The 22,567-nt window shown below is 36.2% G+C and overlaps 1 protein-coding gene across 1 annotated transcript in view; it reads left to right on the top strand.

Annotated features, from left to right (window-relative positions):
- Positions 1–555: 555 nt before the first annotated feature.
- The window catches only part of LOC143234124 (exostosin-1a-like), an 88,781-nt gene continuing 66,769 nt past the window's right edge, over positions 556–22,567 (top strand). The window contains exon 1 of the mRNA XM_076471204.1: positions 556–1,677. Coding sequence (XP_076327319.1) covers positions 698–1,677 — 980 coding nt within the window. The 5' untranslated portion in view covers positions 556–697. The remainder of the gene's footprint in view (positions 1,678–22,567) is intronic.

Below are 22,567 nucleotides of genomic sequence, written 5' to 3'. Positions count from 1 at the left end.
GTTAACAGCAGCCACAATAAACATTTGGGTTACTCTCAACTGACCGAATAGTGGGATTTGACTGTCACTCTTATAGGGTATCCACAGTCCAAGAGTGGAAAGTATGTTTGTGTAGCAACAAGACACGAATTCACGATCTGGTCTCAACGTAGGCCATGAGTATAATAAATATTGATTTGAAATATCACAGAAGCCATTCTAAACCACTGCTTCTCTTCAGTTTCCTCAGTTGGGATTTTTCGACACTCATTAATATTATACAGTAAAGCTTGTTATGGACGTTTGAAATCATTGTCGTTTCGCAAACAAAAACGACGTTACTGAAATATAAATTTCGTATCTGTCAACCGAATCCGAGCTAGGTAACCTAACCACTAGGCACTACCGAGAGTATCCACTAATCCGTAGTGAATATTATATTACATTATAATTTTGATATATGTGTTTATATTAGCATATTGATGCCAAAAATAGGTTTCATTCTTAGTTGAACTACCGAATCTCTCATTTTCAGAAAATGCTAGTCATTCTTTTCACCAACAAGTTGAATGAGGCACTGACACCCCTGTAAAAAAATATAGACTTGCCTGACGCCGCGCGGTCTCGAAACGATGCCTTACGCATGTACGTGATGAAGATGGGACAATTTACTTTGAACTGGAGTCACATCGGTGTAGTCGCATGGTAGCGGCTATGCATGAGGAGACAGACCGTGAATGTTAATAGTTCGACTTCGGTATTATGTAACGCGGTCACTGGTCTGCTTGTTTCTTCAATGAAGGCTAAAAAGCGTTACTTTCTAGTTTTAATAAGCTGCGCGTTTCTCATATTGTGTTATTTCGGAAAGTACTATTTGTGGACAAATAGAAAGAGAGAAGCTATGGACTTTAGGCACACGAAACATAAGCTTCAGAGTTTTTTGTCTACAAAGGAAGTGCACAAGGAAAAAGATTTGGTCGCTTCCTCGAGGTTCAGAAGAGAAGAAAAAGTCAAGATAACAGATACCGTCAAATGTAACATGGCTAGATGCTTTGATTTTTCGCGTTGTGTCGATGACTTTAAAGTGTATGTTTATCCAGTCGAAGATAGTGTATCACCCGCTTACCAGAAAATATTAAGTATTATTCAAGAATCGAGATTCTACACAAACGATCCTAGTCAAGCATGTTTGTTTGTACTCTCTATAGATACATTGGACAGAGACCATCTGAGCCCAGACTATGTGAAAAACATCAATTTAAAACTGAATCAACGAGCTAAATACTGGAACAATGGTAGAAATCATGTATTATTTAACCTTTATTCAGGTACTTGGCCTGACTACATCGAAGATTTGGGTTTCGATGTAGGACAAGCCATATTAGCAAAGGCGAGCACATCAGTGTCCAAATTCAGACCATATTTTGACGTATCTATTCCATTGTTTCCCAAACATCATCCTAAAAAGGGCGGAGAACGTGATACTCTGATTTCAAATAATTTTCCCGTGAATAAAAAATATTTGTTAGTATTTAAAGGTAAGAGATACGTGCATGGCATTGGTTCAGAAACTAGGAATTCTTTGCATCATATACATAATAATAAAGACATAATTCTTCTAACGACATGTCGTCATGGAAAGTCGTGGAAACAACTAAAGGATGAACGTTGTGAGACAGATAACATTGGATTTGACAGGTGAGATTAATTTTTTAAACATGCATTTTCAGAGATTCATGTTCCCTTTCAAAAATGAGAAAAATCACATTTTCATGTATTAACATAAAACCAAAAAGAAAACTGTGTTAATGAATATCAGATTATGACCTTTAATAATTAACCTGCTATAATAAAAACACAATTATATGTGTTGTTTACGATATTAAATACATATTTCAATGGTTTCTAAACGAAACACAAAAACTTTCCCTCAAGAAGAATAGTTCACAATTCGAAAGTGCTCGAGTTTTGGGTCTCGTTCGTAAACCATTGCAACTTTTGTATGTGATCCTATGTGCGAATTACTTAATTAATCAGAAAATACATTTTCATTGATATTTTTAAAAACTTGAAGGTCGGATATTATTATAACTGGAAGCAAACCATATTCATTTTTTACTGTTTTACGTCTCGCGGCATCAAAGGTCAGATGTTGTTGGAAATTAACCATATTAATTTCTTATTGTTTTACGTCTCGCGGCATCATAGGTCAGATGTTTTCGGAAATTAACCATATTCATTTTTTACTGTTTTACGTCTCACGACATCAAGGGTCAGATGTTGCAGGAAATTAACCATACTAATTTGTTATTGTTTTACGCACCACGACATAACAAAACTATCAGTGATGCTCAAACTGATTGATAAAAAGAGAAATACAAATATAAAACAGTTTGTTTTGACCAAAGGAATTAGATTTGTACAGAAGTATGATTGAAGTAAAAGTTATAATCTTTGTTAATTGGTATATTTATTATACTGGCGTTTGTTTTAACCTGAATTTTCTAATATTTTGTGCGATTCACAAATATTAACTAAGCAGAGTAAACAAATTATTCATCTCAATGTGAACCACAGATTAATCAATAGAACTTTCACTAAGTTTATACATTTACAATCTATCGAAATAAAAGTTTGTGGTGTCACTTTTTATCCCAATAGTAACAGCACTTTAAGTTGATTGACCAAAGTGTAGTATGCCTGTTATGGTAACTGAAATCTACCTATGACTGATTGTCAAATAGGGAAAAAGAGGAAAAATTCTGAAGAGGTTCCGGACTGCAATTATATTATTGGAACATTCATAAATCACACAAGACATTGATAGTTTATTACATGTATTATCGTGTAATGTGTATAGTTACGTCTCTGTTGGCATGAGCTTCGTGTGCAGAACATGTATGACACATAGTTGAATAAATGATTTCACTGCTGTCTACTTTTATTCTTCTACAAAAAGTGTATATAAACCCTGCCGTTACAATACAAAACTTGTTACATGTTTCCACCAAAGATGTGCATACATATATTTCACAATGTTATCATTAAAATAATATGACAAAAATACTTTAAGATGTCGTTTCGGTTCACTATATGACTGGTTAATTTTGATGTTTAAAATAAACACCTTTTATCTGTAGACACAAACAAATCGTTACAGTCGGTTATGAACTTTTATATCAGACCAACTACTCAGAATAGTGGTTTCTAAACTTCTTTACTGTTTGTTAATCTTTCAAAACTAGTGATTTGGAAAATATTAGTGAAAACAGTCATTTTTGTTTCATAAAAATCAGCGGGAAATTAAGTTATTTTAACCTGTAGCGTATTTGCTCATTATTTGGTCAGGTCTCAACTCTATACCAATATACTACTTTTTTGTTTCAGGTTAAATTTTCATAATACCAATTTCGATCTGATCGCTGGTAGTGGTACTAATTATCATTTTCAAAAGCTCTAATATATATTCGGTCGGCTCGGCATGGCCAGGTGGTTAAGGCACTCGACTTGTAATCTGATGGTCGCGGGTTCAAATCCCCAATCACACCAAACATGCTCGCCCTTTTAGCCGTTGGGGTGTTGTAAAGTGACTGTCAATACCACTATTTGTTGGTAAAAGAGTAACCCAATAGGTGGCGGTGGGTGGTGATGACTAGCTGCCTTCCCTGTAGTCTTACACTGCTAAATTGAGGACAGCTAGCGCAGATAGTCCTCGAGTAGCTTTGCGCGAAATTAAAAACAAAAGTATTTTCGGTCATTGGAGTTTTAAGAATTTGCTTGGAATATGTGTATGATGTGTTATAATAATAATTGAATAATAAATTACCATTGAAGTCGGTCGTAGTTGAAAAGTAAGATTAAGAGTTTTGTTTGTTTACAAATATTCGCAATATCTACTTAAGACTTAAGGGCTGTTTACGCTAGTTGTCCGTACTTTTGAACTGATAGGCTGGAGGGAAGGCAAGCGGCACTTTCCACCACCATTTGGGCTACTCTTGTCTGACCGAATAATGGAATTTAACCGTCAGCTTATGAAATACCCACAACCTTCAATTGAGGAGTGCGATTTGATCTCCGGTAACGAAGGCGAGTGTTAGATCTAAATACCCATAGTTGGGCTACGCTCAACACGCGATTTAGAGAGATATTATGGAAATTATTTTAAAATTATTTACCGTGTGTAAAGGAATTCGTAAAATATGTTCATTGTAACTGTGTTAGTCCACTTTTTTCATAGGATTATTGAGTCGTAGTTAAAGGCCCCACATCGCCAGATGGTTAAGGCACTAGACTCGTAATCTAAGGGTCGCAGGCTTGAATCCCCTCGCACCAAACATGCTCGCCTTTTCAGCCGTGGGGACGTTATAATGTTACGATCAGTCCCACTATTAGTTAGCTAAAGAATACTTAAGAGTTGACGGTGGGTGGTGATGACTAGCTGTTTTTCCTCCAGTCTTACACTGCTAAATTCGGGACGGCTAGCACAGTTAGCCCTCGTGTAGCTATGTGGGAAATTCCAAAAAAAACCAAAAAACAATTATAGTTAAGCCAAGAAATGTTCAACTGGCTACCTCTTTTGGGCCTACCACGGAGACCGAACACTAAATGTTAGCATTACAAGTTTATCACTATGCCACTGTAGGGCTCTAATTTCTCGAGTTAGATTTTAAAATATCAATGAGAAAATAAAAAATGTATTTCAACGATGGAAATAAAAAAATATCTTGAAGGAAATAACATGGAGGTGATAAAAGAAATAACATGGAGGTGGTAAAGAAATAACATGGAGTTGGTAAAGAGAGTGAAAATAACATGGAGGTGGTAAAGAAATAACATGAAGGTGGTAAAGAAATAACATGGAGGTGGTAAAGAGACTGAAAATAACATGGAGGTGGTAAAAAATAATATTGAGGTGGTAAAGAGAGTCAAAATAACATGGAGGTGGTAAAGAGAGTCAAAATAACATGGAGGTAGTAAAGAGAGTCAAAATAACATGGAGGTGGTAGAGAGAGTGAAAATAACATGGAGGTGGTAAAGAGAGTCAAAATAACATGGAGGTGGTAAAGAGAGTGAAAATAACATGGAGGTGGTAAAGGGAGTGAAAATAACATGGAGGTGGTAAAAAGAGTGAAAATAACATGGAGGTGGTAAAGAGAGTGAAAATAACATGGAGGTGGTAAAGAGAGTGAAAATAACATGGAGGTGGTAAAGAGAGTGAAAATAACATGGAGGTGGTAAAGAGAGTCAAAAATCATGAGTGGTAATTACGAACACAAACAAAATTTGTCGGAAAAAAAAGAATATTTGACGAAAAATAAAGCTTTAGCGAAAGAAGAAAAACAGGGAATAATATAGAATATTGTAGAAAGTAAAGGATAGTTAAACAAAGAGAATGATAACTACAACAAACAAAAAAGAAAAAGAGACAGGCACTATTGAAACGTAAGAGATGATAACTACAACAAACAAAGAAGAAAAAGAGACAGGCACTATTGAAACGTAAGAGATGATAACTACAACAAACAAAAAAGAAAAAGAGACAGGTGCTATTGAAACGTAAGAGATGATAACTACAACAAACAAAGAAGAAAAAGAGACAGGTGCTATTGAAACGTAAGAGATGATAACTACAACAAACAAAGAAGAAAAAGAGACAGGTGCTATTGAAACGTAAGAGATGATAACTACAACAAACAAAGAAGAAAAAGAGACACGTACTATTGAAACGTAAGAGATGATAACTACAACAAACAAAGAAGAAAAAGAGACAGGTGCTATTGAAACGTAAGAGATGATAACTACAACAAACAAAGAAGAAAAAGAGTCTAGTGATGCGATGAAGATATTTTCACGTAAACGGTTAAATTGGAGTCTATTGGCTTTACTAATTCCCGAAAAGCTTCTAAATGATGTAACAATTGTATTTAATTCACGCTGTCTATTTGGAAATCTCCTCCCAGACAGATTTGCAGCTATCAGGACCAAACTTGGCTGGTTGATTCTAGGTCGCCAGGGAGTTTTTCTTTTTTGTATAGTAAAGTACCCTTACCTATATCTATTTTGGGTACTAAATTGCGCCGTTAGGGTTATCCACTTATTATATAGGGGTCTTGTTTTTGTTTGTTTGTTTGTTTGTTTTATGAATTTCGCGCAAAGTTACTCGAGGGCTATCTGCGCTAGCCGTGCCTAATTTAGCAGTGTAAAACTAGAGGGACGGCAGCCGATCATCACCACCCACTGCCAACTCTTGGGCTACGCTTTTACTAACGAATAGTGGGATTGACCGTCACATTATAACGCCCCCACGGCTGAAAGGGCGAGCATGTTTGGTGCGACAGTGATTCGAACCCGCAACCCTCGGATTACCAGTCGAACGCCTTAACACGCTTGGCCATGCCAGGCCATATAGAGGTCTAGGAGTATGTTTGCAAGGTTGTGCTTGAATCTGATATCGTATGTTATGTTCCTGCCCCTCTTGGAATCGAGGGGACTTTATTTTTGAAACTGTATTTTTACCCTATAATCATAATTGGTGGGACTAGGTGTCATGAATAAATGTTCTGAGTTTTCTTCGGGAACGGACTTTCTTTGGTTAGTTATAGAAGAAATCAAGGATATTGGGGCATCTTAATTGGTCCATTGCAACTTCTGTAGATCATGACGAGAGCTCTGAATCCCATAGTAGAGCACAAGTATTTGATAGTAGTAAAGATAATTGATTCATGGTTTAGTCTTTATGTGTCAGCATAGTTTTCATTCTATAGTGAACTATTCAAAATGTAAACTAAATCCCTCCAATTATCGAATAGCACATGTCTTTTATATGACAAAGATGTTTTAATTAGGGTTATATCTTCGAGTCTAGCTCCTTCGTTTCATAAAAAATCTAGTGTATGTCCTGTAAAGAAGCTTATTTCTACAGCAAGAAGGATTATCACGTGAGGCTAAACACCACACAGTGGTTGCTATGTGATACTAATTATCGGAAACATGTTTTTAGATCAATTATATTTTCGTTTATCTTTCTGCGTCGTGGTTTCATACTTGTTTACCATTCCAAGTAAACAAATGTCGTAATTGGTGATAGTTAAGGATAACGACTCGTTTTATTGTGTGTATTTTATCATTCTAGCTACAACGCCTGTACCTATAAGAAGTGAGGTGGGCGGGAGAGGTCTTTGCATATTTATTTACTGTTACATATGTAGTACTGTGAGAGTATGGCACCATTTATTTGTTCTAAGACAAAAAAGAGCAGATATAAAGTACGTTTTAGCTTACTGTTTTAGGTATTTTGCTCAAACAACGTGGTGACAAATGTGAAAACAAGCACACTTTACCTTAGTTTTATGTTATATCAGAGGCTAATAAAGTTTATCTAAATTATGAAAAAGCTGATTATGTGGCACCTTTAGTAAAAACATTCCGTGTACTCTAAAAGGTCTGGTTGTTTGAGAGTAAATACTTGACATCTGTTTACAGAAGGCTTAGATGTGTTGTTTTTTTTTCTTTCTATTCTAAGGTGTTGCAATCGTGGTAATGGGTGTAACTCGTGCATTAAAGTGCACGTTCGCAGTAGTTCCATCTATCGGCAAGTACTTAAGTCAACATTATTAGATCCAATTGTTTGCACTGTCCATGCTTCGCCCTAGATATATTATTTATTATTTTTCAGAAAGAGGAGGGGTCGTTAGCGTAAACTCATAACTATTATTTATAAAACCACTTATCACAAGTTAATGATATAAAATAAGAAAAAAACATTCAGAATGAAGTGTTATGGTTTCCTAGGGAACCCACTTTTTATAACATAAATGATTCATAGATCTTAAAACAGTTCCTGATGAGTTTCGATAGGAACATACATTTTAAAAACCGTTACATGTAGCAACAGGTGTTTTGATTTTATACGACGTGTCGCATTACGTCAATTAATAAAGACTGAATCACTACCATTTATAATTTTACTTCAAGAAGTTATTTTAAGCGTATAAATTAGCTATGTAGTTTGATTTGTTTGTTCTTAATTTCGCGCAAAGCTACACGAGGGCTATCTGCGCTAGCCCTCCCTAATTTAGCAGTGTAAGTCTTGAGGAAAGGCAGCTAGTCATCACCACCCACCGCCAACTCTTGGGCTACTTTTACCAATGAATTGTGGGATTGACCGCAACATTATAATGCCCTCACAGCTGAAACGGCGAGCATGTTTGGTGTAATGGGGATTCGAACCCGCGACCCACAGATTACGAGTCGAACGCCGTAACCCACCTGGCTATGCCGGACCAAGCTATGTGGTACAGATTTCTATGTTATTGGGTGCTTCAATGAGAAAGTAAATAAAACAAGTGCTGTTGGTTAATTCTGACATTGAAAAAGTTTATGTGGTGACTAGATGATTGGTTCTTGAATCTCCCACAAGAAATGTATTAAATGAGGTGTCTCTTCGGGCGACTGGATGTGTGACAAGATTGTTACAGTTAACAAAACGAAAGGCATTGTTTGTTTCAAGTGCAATGTGTCTTCTTATGGCTAAGTATGTGACAGCAATCACAATGCACAGTAAAGGTATTTAGAAAGTGAGTTATACTATTGAATAAATTGTTGTATGACAGTATTTCTGGTGGAAGTTTATGTTAGACGAGGTATGTCACTGAATGAATGGTTGTGTGACAGAACGTCTAGTGGAAGCAGTTGAAAACTATGAACGTATTTGGAAGACAAGGCATGTTTCTGAATAAATACTTGTGTGGCGGACTTTGTAGTGAAAGTGTTTGGAATGTGAGATATGTCACTGAATGGCTGATTGTGTAGCAAGATTCTTTGAGAGGTGAGATATGTCGTATAGTGAATGATTGTGACAGGTTTTTTAATGGAAGCCTTTAACAGGTGAGGTTTGTCTGTTTTTTTTTTATTTCAAGTAAAACTACACCAGGGTTATCTGCACCAGCAGTGATAGACTAGAGGGAAAGCAGCTAGTCGTCACCACCCACCGCCTAGTTTTGGGCTACTATTTTATGAATGAATAATGGTATTGACCTTCACATTACAACGCTCCCACGTTTGAAGAGGGTGAACATATTCGGTAACTGTAATTCGAAAGCGTGACTAGCAGATTGCGAGCCGAATGCTCTAACTATCATATCAGTTCATAACATTTTAACGAAACTCAACCATCAGTAAAATATTACCCTAGAAAAATGTCAATCTGATGCCTGGTTAGTTCACAAGTTCCTATTAATAATAATGTTATCTCTCGAGTCACTCTTATACTATTATATAACGTGCCTCCGGTTGAAAGATCGAACATATTCAGTGACGGTGATTCGAACCCACGGCCCACAGGTAGCAAGTCGAGCGCCTCAGCCAAGGAAGGCGAAGTATGTTTCCGAATGTATGTTTGTATTATAGGATTTGTCTAATGGACATTTATGGACAAAAGGAATATGTCGCTGAATGAATGGCTGTGCGACTGGATACTTTCTGGAAATATTCGTTTCATTTGTTTGAAGTTAAGCGGAAAACTACACAATGCGCTATCTGTGCTCTGCCCACTACGGGTATCGAAACTCAGTTTCTAGTGTTGTAAATCCGCAGACATACCGACGTGCCACTGGCAGTTGCGTAGCTAGGGTGTTCAGCGCCCGGGGACACAGTCAGTTTTCGCGCCCCCTCGTGACAAAATGTAAGCCATAATTCCTAATTATGTAACATCAATTTGGCGCCCCCACCCCGATGCTGCGCCTGGGGACAGATGTATCCCCATGCTTCCCCCACGCCACTGGCCACTGGGAGGCGGAGATATTTGAAAGTTGCGGTATGTTTTAGTAGTATAATAAATATTCGCCATTACCTGCATTCTGCCGGACCTGAAAATTCGTTTTAAGTTTCACGTATTTAGCCTTGGTATTGAAACTATAAAAGGTCTAGATGTATAGAATGCTTAGTGTGCTCTGATTGTGGCTGTTAAAGTGATGGATTATCAATTTCTGTAAAACTGAGTACGAGTGGTGGATGAAGCAGCCAAAAAATATATCGACAAATATGAAGAAACCAGAAAACAGTAGAAAAAAATGAACAGGGCCAAATTAAAACTAGAACATTGTGAACATGAACAGCGAAGTTTTATATAATGTAAATTACGATAATGGAGAATGACAAGCTGGCTGAAACTGATTATAGTGATGATGAAACTGGAGATGAAAATCGAAAGTAAATATGTCACGAAAGTGTATACATTATCAAAAAAGTTTACGTAATAGATGTTTCTTTGACGAGAAAGGGCCCGGCATAGCCAAGCGTGTTAAGGCGTTTGACTCCTAATCCGAGGGTCGCGGGTTCGAATTCCGGTCGCACCAAACATGCTCGCCCTCCCAGCCGTGGCGGCGTTATAATGTGAAGTTCAATCCCACTATTCGTTGGTAAAAGAGTAGCCCAAGACTTGGCGGTGGGTGGTGATGACTAGCTGCCTTCCCTCTAATTTTGCACTGCTAAATTAGGGACGGCTAGCGCAGATAGCCCTCGAGTAGCTTTGCGCGAAATTCATAAAACAAACTTCGACGAGAAACTTACCAAGTCGAAAATAACGTTAAAGCTAATCCTTTAATTTTATTAGTAAAGCACCTTCTACACTTTAATACTAAAGAAAATATGTTCCATAACACTATGTAACACAAGTTTTGTTCCTGGATAGTATGTGTTATTTCTTTATTGCTTGTATTGTCCCTTCAAACTTTGCTTTTGGGACCTGGATAATGAAATTTAGAAATCAACCTGTTTTCTATGAAAAAATGGGCAAATTTGCACTTTTACATAAGGTCTAAATAAAACAACATGTGAATCAAGATTTATGTGTATTTATACTAAAGTTATACAAAAATGTTCAGAAGTGAGTAGTTTTTCGAGGTTTACGACTGTAATGTAAATCACTTCCACGTATCAGCCCCCAAATATAGTCTCCCATCATGTTTTTGTTATATGTTCCCAGGTCACAAAAGCAAAGTTTGAAGAGAAAAATAGGTTTTTTCATTTACTTTAGGCATAAGAAATTGAGAAATAACACTTTCTGCCCAGGAACGATAAAAAGTAAAAATTTTGTTACATAGTGTTATCTTATCCAATGATGTTGACAAATTATTGCTTTATATAGGAAAACAAACTGTGAAAGATAGCAGAGAAGCCAAATAAATGATATTCAGTAACAAGTTAAAGAAACTTTCGCATCATTCTATGCAGCGAAGAGTGTTATTAGTTCCAGTGTGTGCTCCAATACAAACTCTTGAGGTTTTTGGTTTGCGTTTAAATTCGATATTAAAACCAAATCAACTACCTGATTTTAAGCTTCTTACTGTATTTTGTAAATGGGGCTGTTTACAGCTCCAGTGATTTTTATCTAACGTTCTTAATATATGACTAATATTCGTTGGTACATCAATCTTTATGTAGCCATACTTTCATTTAGTACCATTTACTATCATTTCCACAATCGAATTCTAAGACTGACATTTGGCAATTCTATTCCATTACAAAATGTTACCCAATTTTCCCAGTAAGACAGGTGTTAAAACAAACACTGAAAAGTATTCCTAAACACTGTCAGCCACCTCTAGTCCAACCAGGGCATGTTTAGCGATTGCAACATCCTAACCATTAAAGTGTATCTTAAACCAGTTATAACACTTCATTCTGTACAGATTGGAAAGGAGTAACGATAACTTAAACACAAACAGAAAGAAAGAAGATATTATCGTAAAAACACAGACCACAAAGTTAAAAGAAAACAACAATGAAAACAAACTATACATTAAGAAATTTAACACCAAAAATTGATCAAAGCACTTACTTCAAATGAAATATTCACAAAAGAAATAGTGTACACAGACACACACAACCAAGAGATTCATTCATATAAATCTGTTATGAAATTACTGTTGACGTTAAAGTCTCGACTTAATGTCTAGCCACATCTAGTTGCTTTCCTAAGCTGTTTTCACAATTGGCCAGAAATGACAGCAAATTCAAATCTAAAGGCCTAGAACATGAAAAGGCTACTTCAGGGCTTCAACAACATCTGAAACGAGTGAATGCATATGTGTAAGTAATACACATGTACATTTATATGACAGTTACGAAGTAGAAACATTAACTTTCACTTGATACCACTTTTAATCAGCCAGATCACCTAATTACACAAACTATAACGATGTTCCCAAACCTGGATAATTATAATGTTTCTCTTTATCTCTTTCTGTGTCCCTTGCTAGTACAGCGGTGAGTCTATGAATTTAGAACCTAAAATGAGGGGGTTCGATCACCCTCGGTGGACTAAGCAGATAGCTCGATGTGACTTTGATATAGGAAAATAAAGAAACAATCTCTTTCTGCCTAAGTTGAAAATAAAACCTAAAAAAATACAATCAAATGTCAAAAGCATTGTTGTTGAGATTTTATCTTTCTTGATGATTGTTTTCGAAAAGTGTGTTTCAGAGATTAATTTACACAAAATATCAAAAACAATAAATCTCTATTGCCAAAAACAACACAAAACCCATAAATCTATATTGCCAAAAACAACACAAAACCCAGTAAAGACAATTGTACGGAATCTTTAGTAAAGGAATATTAGGAACTCCCAAAAACGCGAGCTATTTTCAGATTCCAACTCTTAATAATAAGCAGTTTTAAAATTATATATATATTTTTTTACGCTGACGTGTTGTAAATTACTAATTGATCACTTTAAATCTAGTTTTTAAATAAAGCTGAGTAAATTAATATTCGTATTATGCGTCTTTATAATCACGTTCTCATTCAAAGCGTGGTAGATTTGAATTTTTAACATATCACATTAGTGTAAATTATCGTAATTATTTTTTTAAAAAAATTAATGAGAAACAAAGTAAAAAGCTTTTAGATGAAAACACTTAATGATTAGCTCACAACTGTCAACTTTTATATCGTCATTTAATGATTAGCTCACAACTGTCAACTTTTATGTCGTTCATTTAAGCTAATTCACACAAATTTTCACAATAATGAAATAAACGAACGGCCCAGTTTATAATACTTGCTTCTCGGTGTAACTTAACTTACCCAACGTGGCTGACACTTCTTTCATTTCGATCAATATAAACGAAAAAATCAATAAATTCCACGGTTAACTCCCTTCTTGTTGTCTTTTATAACTTCTAAATGATATTGCTTGTTACAAGGAAGTAATCAGAGGAAGAAAAAAATTCTCAGCATGTGGCGGAACGTCAATGTGTCTACTATTCAAGTTTTAATGTCTTTTCGCTACATTGCATGTCTAACAATGTTTCTAGCAATTATGTTCAGTAGAATACGCATAATAATAGTAAATCATTGCGATAGGTTGAACAATGTTGAAATCATGTGATATAAAATTGTGTCGGTTTGTTTTGTTTGTTTGTTTGTTTTTTTAATTTCGCGCAAAGCTACACGAGGGCTTTCTGCGCTAACCGTCTCTAATTTAGCAGTGTAAGACTAGAGGGAAGGCAACTAGTCATCACCACCTACCGCCAACTCTTGGGCTACTTTTTTACCAACGAACAGTGGGATTGACCGTCACATTATATCGCCCCCACAGCTGAAAGAGCGAGCATGTTGGGTGGGACGGGGATTCGAACACGCGACCCTTGGATTACGAGTCGAACGCCTTAACCCACCTGGCCATGCCGGACCCAAATGGTGAAGTCCATAAAATCGAACTGCTTTTGTTGTTTTCAAGAGCTGTCTGCGCTATCCGTCATTAATTTTGAACTGGTTTACGAGAGACCCCCTTCCCAGTAACACAAGAGTATGTTTACGGGCTTGAAATGTAGAAACCAGGTTTCGATACCCGCGATGGAAAGAGCACAAATAGCCCTTTGTGTAATTTTGTATTTAATAACAAACAACAACTACTCATTAGAGAGAAGATAGCTGGTCGACAGCACCAACTAAGAGCAGGTTACTCTAATGTGAACGAACAGTGACACGTGACTGCTGTTCTTGTAGGATAGAAATGTTTTCTTTTTGCGGTAACGAGACGCAGACTTTAGGCCTGCAGATCCACAATCCGGTGCACTAACAACAGGACCATGCTTGATGCCCTGTTAAGTCAAATGGAACTGGATAAGCAGTTAGTGGAATTTACTTACTAGTCGCTTAGATGAAATTTCCTATTGGAAGAAGAATGGTATTAAAATAATAATTTAATGTTTTAAAAATATATAACAATCTTTTGAAATTTATGAAAGTGATAGTAATTCTGATATTTTTAACAGTAACTATTAAACTTCTATTCCATCTAAAAAAAATTAAAAGAATAAACACACTTCACTCTGTGGAAACTACATTTTCCATTTTGGAAGCGATTTCAACATTGACGTGTCAAAAACGATTATAGCTCGGCATGGTCAGGTGGGTTAAGGCGTTCGACTCGTAATCTGAGGGTCGCGGGTTAGAATCCCCGTCGCACCAAACATGCTCGTCCTTTCAGCCGTGGGGCGTTTTAATATTACTGACAATCCCACTATTCATTCGTAAAAGAGTAGCCCAAGAGTTGGCAGTGGGTGGTGATGACTAGATGCCTTCTCTCTAGCCTTACGCTACTAAATTAGGACGACTAGCGCAGATTACCCTCCTGTAGCTTTGCGCGAAACTCAAACAAAACGATTAGAAACAGTGAATCTCGAAATAATAACTCGGCAGTCACAACTGTTTTTAATTATTATGACTAGAATAAATAGTCACGTGTATATTTTATGGGGTAGCACGAAAAAAATTACAACAGTAATGTCGTTAAAACTTTCAACAAACACACTTCAGTAAGATTTCCATTGGCATTTCACTGTACTTGAAAGTACTTGAAACAGAATAATAAACTTCAGGATGTTCGTATAATTTCATCAACTTGATTTATTTACAAAAAAAGTACTTCTCGGATAAAACGTTTTCCAAAAGTAAATATTTACACCCCTTCAGTGCCATAGAATTATCGCACCAAAGCTACGAGTGATGTCTCGTATGCATATATTTATGATTCGCCACAAGTTATATAATGCTATTCTAAAGATAAAAATGTAGCACCTGGTGAAATCAAATTGAATATATACGGTGTGTACAAGCAAGTATTTATAAAGGAGTGAATTCATTTACTATGTCACAAAATACATAAAGAAATATAAAATGAGAAAACTGGTATGAACCCTTGACCTTTTCACGTGATTTTAAACGTTATAAAGAATGTTTCTAAATGGTTTTAAAAGAGACAGGACAACCTAATGGAGTAGGTGCAATTGGTTCAAAATTCTACAATACTGAACTGCCATTTTCATTAGTTCTTCAATCAGTTACTACTGTAAGTATGCTCAGTATAGCCAGGTGACTAGAGGCGCTTGACTCACAATCTGAGGTTCGCGGGTTCGAATCCCCCTCCCACCAAACATGCTTGCCCTTTCAAACGTGAGGGCGGTGTTGTGCTAGTCAATACCACTATTCTTTGGTAAAAGAGTAGCCTAAAAGTTAGGGGTGGGTGTGGTGATTACTAGCTGTCTTCCATCTAGTCTTATACTGTTTAACCAGGGAGGGCTACCGTAGATAACCCTCGTATGGCTTTGAGAAATTCAAAGCGAACTAGTGTAAATAAACTTGAATTTTATTTTCATCTCCAACATTTCGGGATTTATAGCTAATAAAAAATGAATCAAGTCTGAAGTATCATTGAGCTTTAATTTATCTATTCCATTATTAAGTATGGAAATGTACTTCGTGCATATGTTTCGTTTTTGTTTAATTTTTAATAAAGTTAGATATATTAATATCGTGTGCCTTTTGCCACCTTCTTACTTTCTATTATTATGTGATGTTAGCTGATGATATTTCATATATCCTAGGATATGTTTGAATTCTAATTAATATATCCATCATTCATTAAAATCAGAAGTAGCAATAAGGTATGAGACATACAGAACATGAGACATCAATTCGCGTGTATGTTACGTACGGTACTGATAAATCATGTCAAATGTATATTTCTAATTTTGTTTATTGCACTTGTACGATACCATTTAATAAATGCGTATCTTAAGCTCGTACTTCCTGAGCTATTAGAGTAAAAATGTTTGGTGGTAGGATGCACTGATGTACTTAGCAGATGAGCAGATTGCGTGATGTCGCATTGATTTCCCCATTTCCGCAATTCATCTCAATTGTCGAACGTATTTGTATTGCACGAGGAACGTGGTTAACAGTTTGTAAAGCTAGTGGTTTAGTTAAACTGACCTAACCAGTGCACATAACATTCTCGTTTACGTCTTAATCAAGAAAACATTTAAGGGACATTACGAGAATGATATAAAAGAATGAGATATGCAGGGGTTAAAAACGAAGTTAATATATACCCAGATCTAACTTGTGGGTGTCCAACGAACCCACAATTTGATGTCGGAAAGAGCTTCGTACGATTACGTCCTTCTGGTAGCAAATATTTAAAATGGTAATTGTAAAGAAACGAGAAAACTTTACGAATCGCTGTGACCTAAAATTGTGATTTTTCAAAGCGAATTCACGAGAGGATAATTTTCAAGTTTGTAACTGGGAAAAAACAAACAACAACAACACAAGATCATTTTCTTACAAACACACATTGTATGCACATCAAGTGAAACACGCAAATATAATTAATGACTTTAATTTTCATTGTAATTTACGACTCAACTGAATGCAGATGTGCTGTTCCTTTTTTAACAGTATTCAAATTCGTGTTCCGTAATCCTGGCAAATAAGAGTCACACAGTGACATCTTTGTGTATATGCATAGATATACGGACAAACAATATGTAGACCTGAGTTACAACTTTACTGTAAATATATATATATATATATACCTGATAAATGATATATGAGTATAGAAATAGTAATTTCAGCAATTTCCAATAATTTATCCATGTTTTTCAGTTCTAGTACTCTGTGATGTTCGACCACTACGAACACTGAATGGCTGAGCGATGGTTATATATGTATTTGTCAGTTCCATTTCTCTACAGTGTTGGATCATTACAAAATCAATTCAAGAAAAGCGATCCACGTCATACAGTCATATGTCTGCACGTATACGTGAATAATTTATTGTAAATTTGAATTCAATAGCAAGTATACAATTTTAAAAGTCATATCTCTTCAGATAGCAAAGAAATTGGAATAGAAGTTAGTCTCGAAAAAAAAAAAAATGGCCAAAGCTCAATCATCCATGATTATTGAGTAATAAATTTGGTATTAGTTACAGATCACACGGAAAATTTTCTTCCTACATGAGTTCTGTCTTCAGCACAGAGTAAATGTAGCTATCGCCCTTCATGTATGTGCCCATATGCTACGTTTTATACTTGAGGCGGAGGCATTGATATCGAATCAACTTATTGCATTGGCTTACAACTTGGACCTACTATCTGTACAATGTGAAACGTCTAAGTTATATTATTATTAGATCAAGTTGAATAGGCATTTCTCAGTTTTGTCCAGCTGATTTAAGTTATTATATACATATTAAATAGGTAAGAAAAGTAATTTAATAATCGAAGATTGGTCGTTAGAATTGAATGATAAGCCGGCGACTGTGAGTTTACATAATCGATTACAGCCGATTACAATATAACTTTTCAGCTGTATTTTGTTTTTATATTTTTATTATACCATTTTCTTACCCTCGTCGCAAGAAAAACTGGTTGTTTAGCTGATAAATCAAACATAAATAATTCGAATATTCTTATTGGTTAACTGTAACCAAGCCCAGCCAATCAGAGATTTTGTTAGATAATTAAAGGACTGAAACAATTCTTGGAATTCTTTGTCAGTAAAGAAACTAGAAGTAGCTTATTGCTTGAAAGTCATGTTATACAAAATAAAATTTTAATAAAATATCCGGGCACAAATTTAAGCCACAAATTTTTACTAGAAATTTATCCTGTGCCGTAAAATTTACAGAAATAGAAAATAATTCCAAACAATCACAACTAATTTGCAAGATTTTTATTTTAGTTTATCGAAATTTGAAGAAAATGTCTCTAGCCAATTGTAATCGATGATCGACCGGCTCTAATGAACCAGTTCTTGATCTTAATAATTCAATCAGCTCCAAACAATCGTCATCAGAAGGCAAATCTAAGGGCTGGGTTGCTATTTGAAGCGAATAAATCTTTTTTTGTAAATTATAGGTTTCTATAACATATTTTCCTATAAATAATCAATTCAAAAGACAAGAGATTGGATGAAGGAAGTTGCTTGTAGTAGTACTTCGAGTCCAGAGACTGTCTTTTTTCTTATAAAGACAAGGATTGTACTAATCAACAGAGCCTTTCTTACCAGTTAAAGATAAATAAATGTTTTTTTATAAAGTTATTCACTTTCACAGTAAAAAAACAACAACAAAACTTTTGAATTTTTACTAGTGCATTTTCTGTAAAGGTTATTATACACAAAGCTACACAAAGGGCTATCTGTGCTCTACCCGCCATGCGTGTTAAAACTCGGTTTCTTGTAGGTATTCTGCTGTGCCACGGGGGGGGGGGGCTTTTGGTTTGTAAGGCTGTATTAAGCCCTCCTGTGGCACAGCGGAATATCTTCGTACTTACAAGGCTAGAAACCGGGTTTCAATATTCATGTTAGGCAGAGTACAGATTGTAGCTTTATGTTTAATTACAAACATACAAAGATTGTATTAAAATATACATATTGCAAATATGTATTCAAACACTGTAGGTTCTTTTTGTTTCTCTTGATAACATTTTTTTGTTGTTTTTAGAATTGCCAGTTGTTGTTTTTTCTTCATGGGATGTTTTCGAATAAAAGTGAATTTTGTTACACAAAAACAAAAGATCAAATATCCATTTTTTTCTCTGTATTTCTTTTGTTACTTCCGCAACTTTTTTTTTTCAGTTAAGGCATAAAAAACGCTGTAACAAATTTGTTTCCATCTGGATCTTCGTCAGAGGTTTTTCTTAACAGATAACAGTCTCCTTTTATTTGATGTCACTGATTCAGGAATGATTTTTATCGATCTGTTAGGACTACAAAACGTCATTTGCTTCTTTCACATGAGAATACAATTATGTGGTATCTTGTATTTTAGAGGATATGCAAACGTAAATTTTGTATCGTCACAACAACTGTCATATCACTACAAGTGTGAGAAGGCAAAATTCGTGTTCTCATCCTATCTGGACTTATATCTTATCCTATCTTTCTAACTTAAATTTTCGTAAAATTATTATGTGTTGTTTTTCATTGTTTCACAATAATTAGATGTAATAAATATTTGCCTACAACGATTTGTTTTTAAACCCAATATAAAAAAAATCTGTGTGCTCTAAGTATTAGTTATCGTATTTGAGATCTGTTTGTTGTTCTGTTTGCCTTGGTTTTCTTTTCTTGAAGTAATGTTCAGAAGTGAGTGAATGCGTTTTGCACCACCCGGCACCTTGTTGGCGCCAGCAGATCCGTTTACGTATGTACGTACGAGTAACTGTAGTTGATCATTGTAGTTACGAAATAATCGAAATGTCCACTAGGAAGACTTAGCATAGTTTTTAGTTCTATATGTACATTTAGACAAGTCATTACTCTCTCTCGTATAATACAAAGTTGTTTGAACTAGTTTAAGTACTACTTATAATTAAAGTATTATTGCGACTTCAATAAAATTGTTAGTATTTGAGCTGCATATTAACGTCTTTCATGACGAATTTCGTAGGGCATGTTGATCCACAAACATGCTCCAATGGACGTAGCTGAAGCGTGGAAATAATAACATTTATGACTTAATTATATAGCTCGTTAATGAAAACAATTTCATTGGAACACGTGGTACACCTTGTTACGAATACTACTGGATGGTTACCTTAAACTCTAAAAGTCGTTTCTGTTTATATAATATATTTTTGGCCCCTCATTTTTTAAACACAATTCAATAAACGATTTTCTTTTCCAATACTCATCTAAATCTTTATCAGTTACAGATTCGTCAGAATGTAAATTACCTGCAACTTAATAGATTGGATTTATGGGCCAACTTCTCTGGATGTGGGCCTTACAGAAGTTACAAATGTGATCTCCAAAATTTGTTTTACGGGTTCATGGTAGTACCTAGAATGTATTCTATACCAGCAATGTTTCAGGTGCAACATTTACGCAAGATACAAGGCCTGTAACTGGAATCGTGTTTTCGTGTGATACAAGAAAAACGAAAGCATTATCAATTAGGCAAAGACGAATAATTGATCACCGAATTACATAAGATAGTGTACTATGTTTAGTCTTGTTTCACAATGTACACTGTAGTATTAAAAATCTTCGAACTGGAACTTGTATCAACAGTACGCAATTGTGTAATTGAAGCAATGTAACTGAATATGTTGTCAATTAGGCTAAAACCAACTTCCAATATATTAAACAAAATCATCATTACTTCTCGAACAACCGATTGAATCGATCACGAGGAATCAGTTGACTCAGGGAAGCCAGATGAGATTAACTTTCAACCTCGTTCTAATCGTAAATACAGTATATTTATATAAAGGTTTCTTAATTATAAAATTGCTTGACACTTGTGTATTGTTCAATATTAAAAACATATTTTTATTAAACAACGATTATTTAATTATAATTATTCAAGTAATCTATTTTAGTTAGTTATCACCATTAGATTCCATCTAGGAATATAGGGCCGCAATTGCTTGCGGATTCTTCAACAAGGATTTAAGTGAGGAGGTTGTTGGCCCACTGCACCGAGCCGTCCCTAATTTAGCAGTGTAAGACTAGAGGGAAGACAGCTAGTCATCACCACCCACCGCCAACTCTTGGGCTACTCTTTTACCAACGAATAGTGGGATTGACCGTCACATTATAACGTCCCCACGGCTGGGAGGGCGAGCATGTTTGGTGCGACGCGGGCGCGAACCCGCGGATTACGAGTCGCACGCCTTACGCGCAAGGCCATGCCAGGCCCTAAGTAATCTATTTTACTTCTAAAAACGAGACAGTTTCTAGTCTCAAAATTACAATAGATTACAAATAACTTACTGGTAACTTATTGTACAGGACAAAATGAGCAAAAAACCCTTTGAGACTGGAAAATAGTCTCATACATTGTATACGTTTCGAAGTATTCTACGGTATCATTCTGAGAATGAATTTCTTTTGAATTGTATTCAAGAAACTGTCGACAAAAAATTGCAATTGAAGTTGATCTAAGTACTGTGTTTTGGCGATTCTTTGTGATGTGGAGGTTTTTATGTTCATATTACTTCTTTGAGATCTAAGAATTAACCGAAGTTCTGGCAAGTTTCCGTTAGGTCGGGAAGGACGGAAGAAAAGTAACGGGGCTGTGTTAACAGGCCTGGCATGGCCTAGCGCGTTAAGGCGTGCGCTTCGAAATCCGAGGGTCGCGGGTTCGCGCCCGAGTCGCGCCAAACATGCTCGCCCTCCCAACCGTAGGGGCATTATAGGGCCCGGCATCGCGGGCGTCGCGCCCGAGTCGCGCCAAACATGCTCGCCCTCCCAACCGTAGGGGCATTATAGAATATGGCCCGGCATGGCCTAGCGCGTAAGGCGTGCGACTCGTAATCCGAGGGTCGCGGGTTCGCGCCCGCGTCGCGCTAAACATGCTCGCCCTCCCAGCCGTGGGGGTGTATAATGTGACGGTCAATCCCACTATTCGTTGGTAAAGAGTAGCCCAAGAGTTGGCGGTGGGTGGTGATGACTAGCTGCCTTCCCTCTAGTCTTACACTGCTAAATTAGGGACGGCTAGCACAGATAGCCCTCGAGTAGCTTTGTGCGAAATTTCCAAACAAACAAACAAAGCTGTGTTAACGTTAGTGCGTTATCATGCGGCAGTAATTCGTTTTATTTTTTCATTTTTGCTATATTTAAAAATTTCCTATCCAATAAAATTGAAGACAGAAAAGTCAGGTGGTAGAAGTACCTTAGAAATAACTTATTATAACTATATTAAAATTACTAACTTTAAATTACTTACTACAACAGCCCGGCATGACTAAATGGTTAGGACGCTTGTCCTGTGTCTGAGGGCTGTGGGTTTCAATCCTCGTTACACCATATATGCTCACCCTTTCAGATGTGGGGGCGTAATAATTTGATGGTCAGTCCCAGTATTCGTTTGGTAAAAGAGTTACCTTAGAGTTGGCGGTTGTTGGTGTTGACTAGTTGCTTTCCCTCTTGTCTTCACTGCTAGCACAAATAACCGTCATGTAGCTTTGCGCGAAATTCGAAACAAATCAGTCTTTTTCTCGTAAGAACACATTTTTTCAACACGTACAAAAATAGAACAAATAGTAAACTGGGGATTGAAACCGGTGTCGTCGGTATAATAAAAAGGTCTGATTCAACAAGCTTTCGCAAATATAAGTTTAATATTATACAAATAACCGATCTCCGAATTACACAGTAGTCATCTGCTTGCTACGTCATATAGCTATGCCAACACGAAGCAATATAAAACAGACGCTGACACACTTAATATTGTTCACAATTTCAAAGGGCCCAGCATGGTGAAGGCGCTCGACTTGTAACCTGA

Source organism: Tachypleus tridentatus, chromosome 12 (assembly GCF_004210375.1).
Source record: "Tachypleus tridentatus isolate NWPU-2018 chromosome 12, ASM421037v1, whole genome shotgun sequence".
NCBI lineage: Eukaryota > Metazoa > Arthropoda > Merostomata > Xiphosura > Limulidae > Tachypleus > Tachypleus tridentatus.
This window is presented reverse-complemented; position numbering and strand designations above follow the sequence as displayed.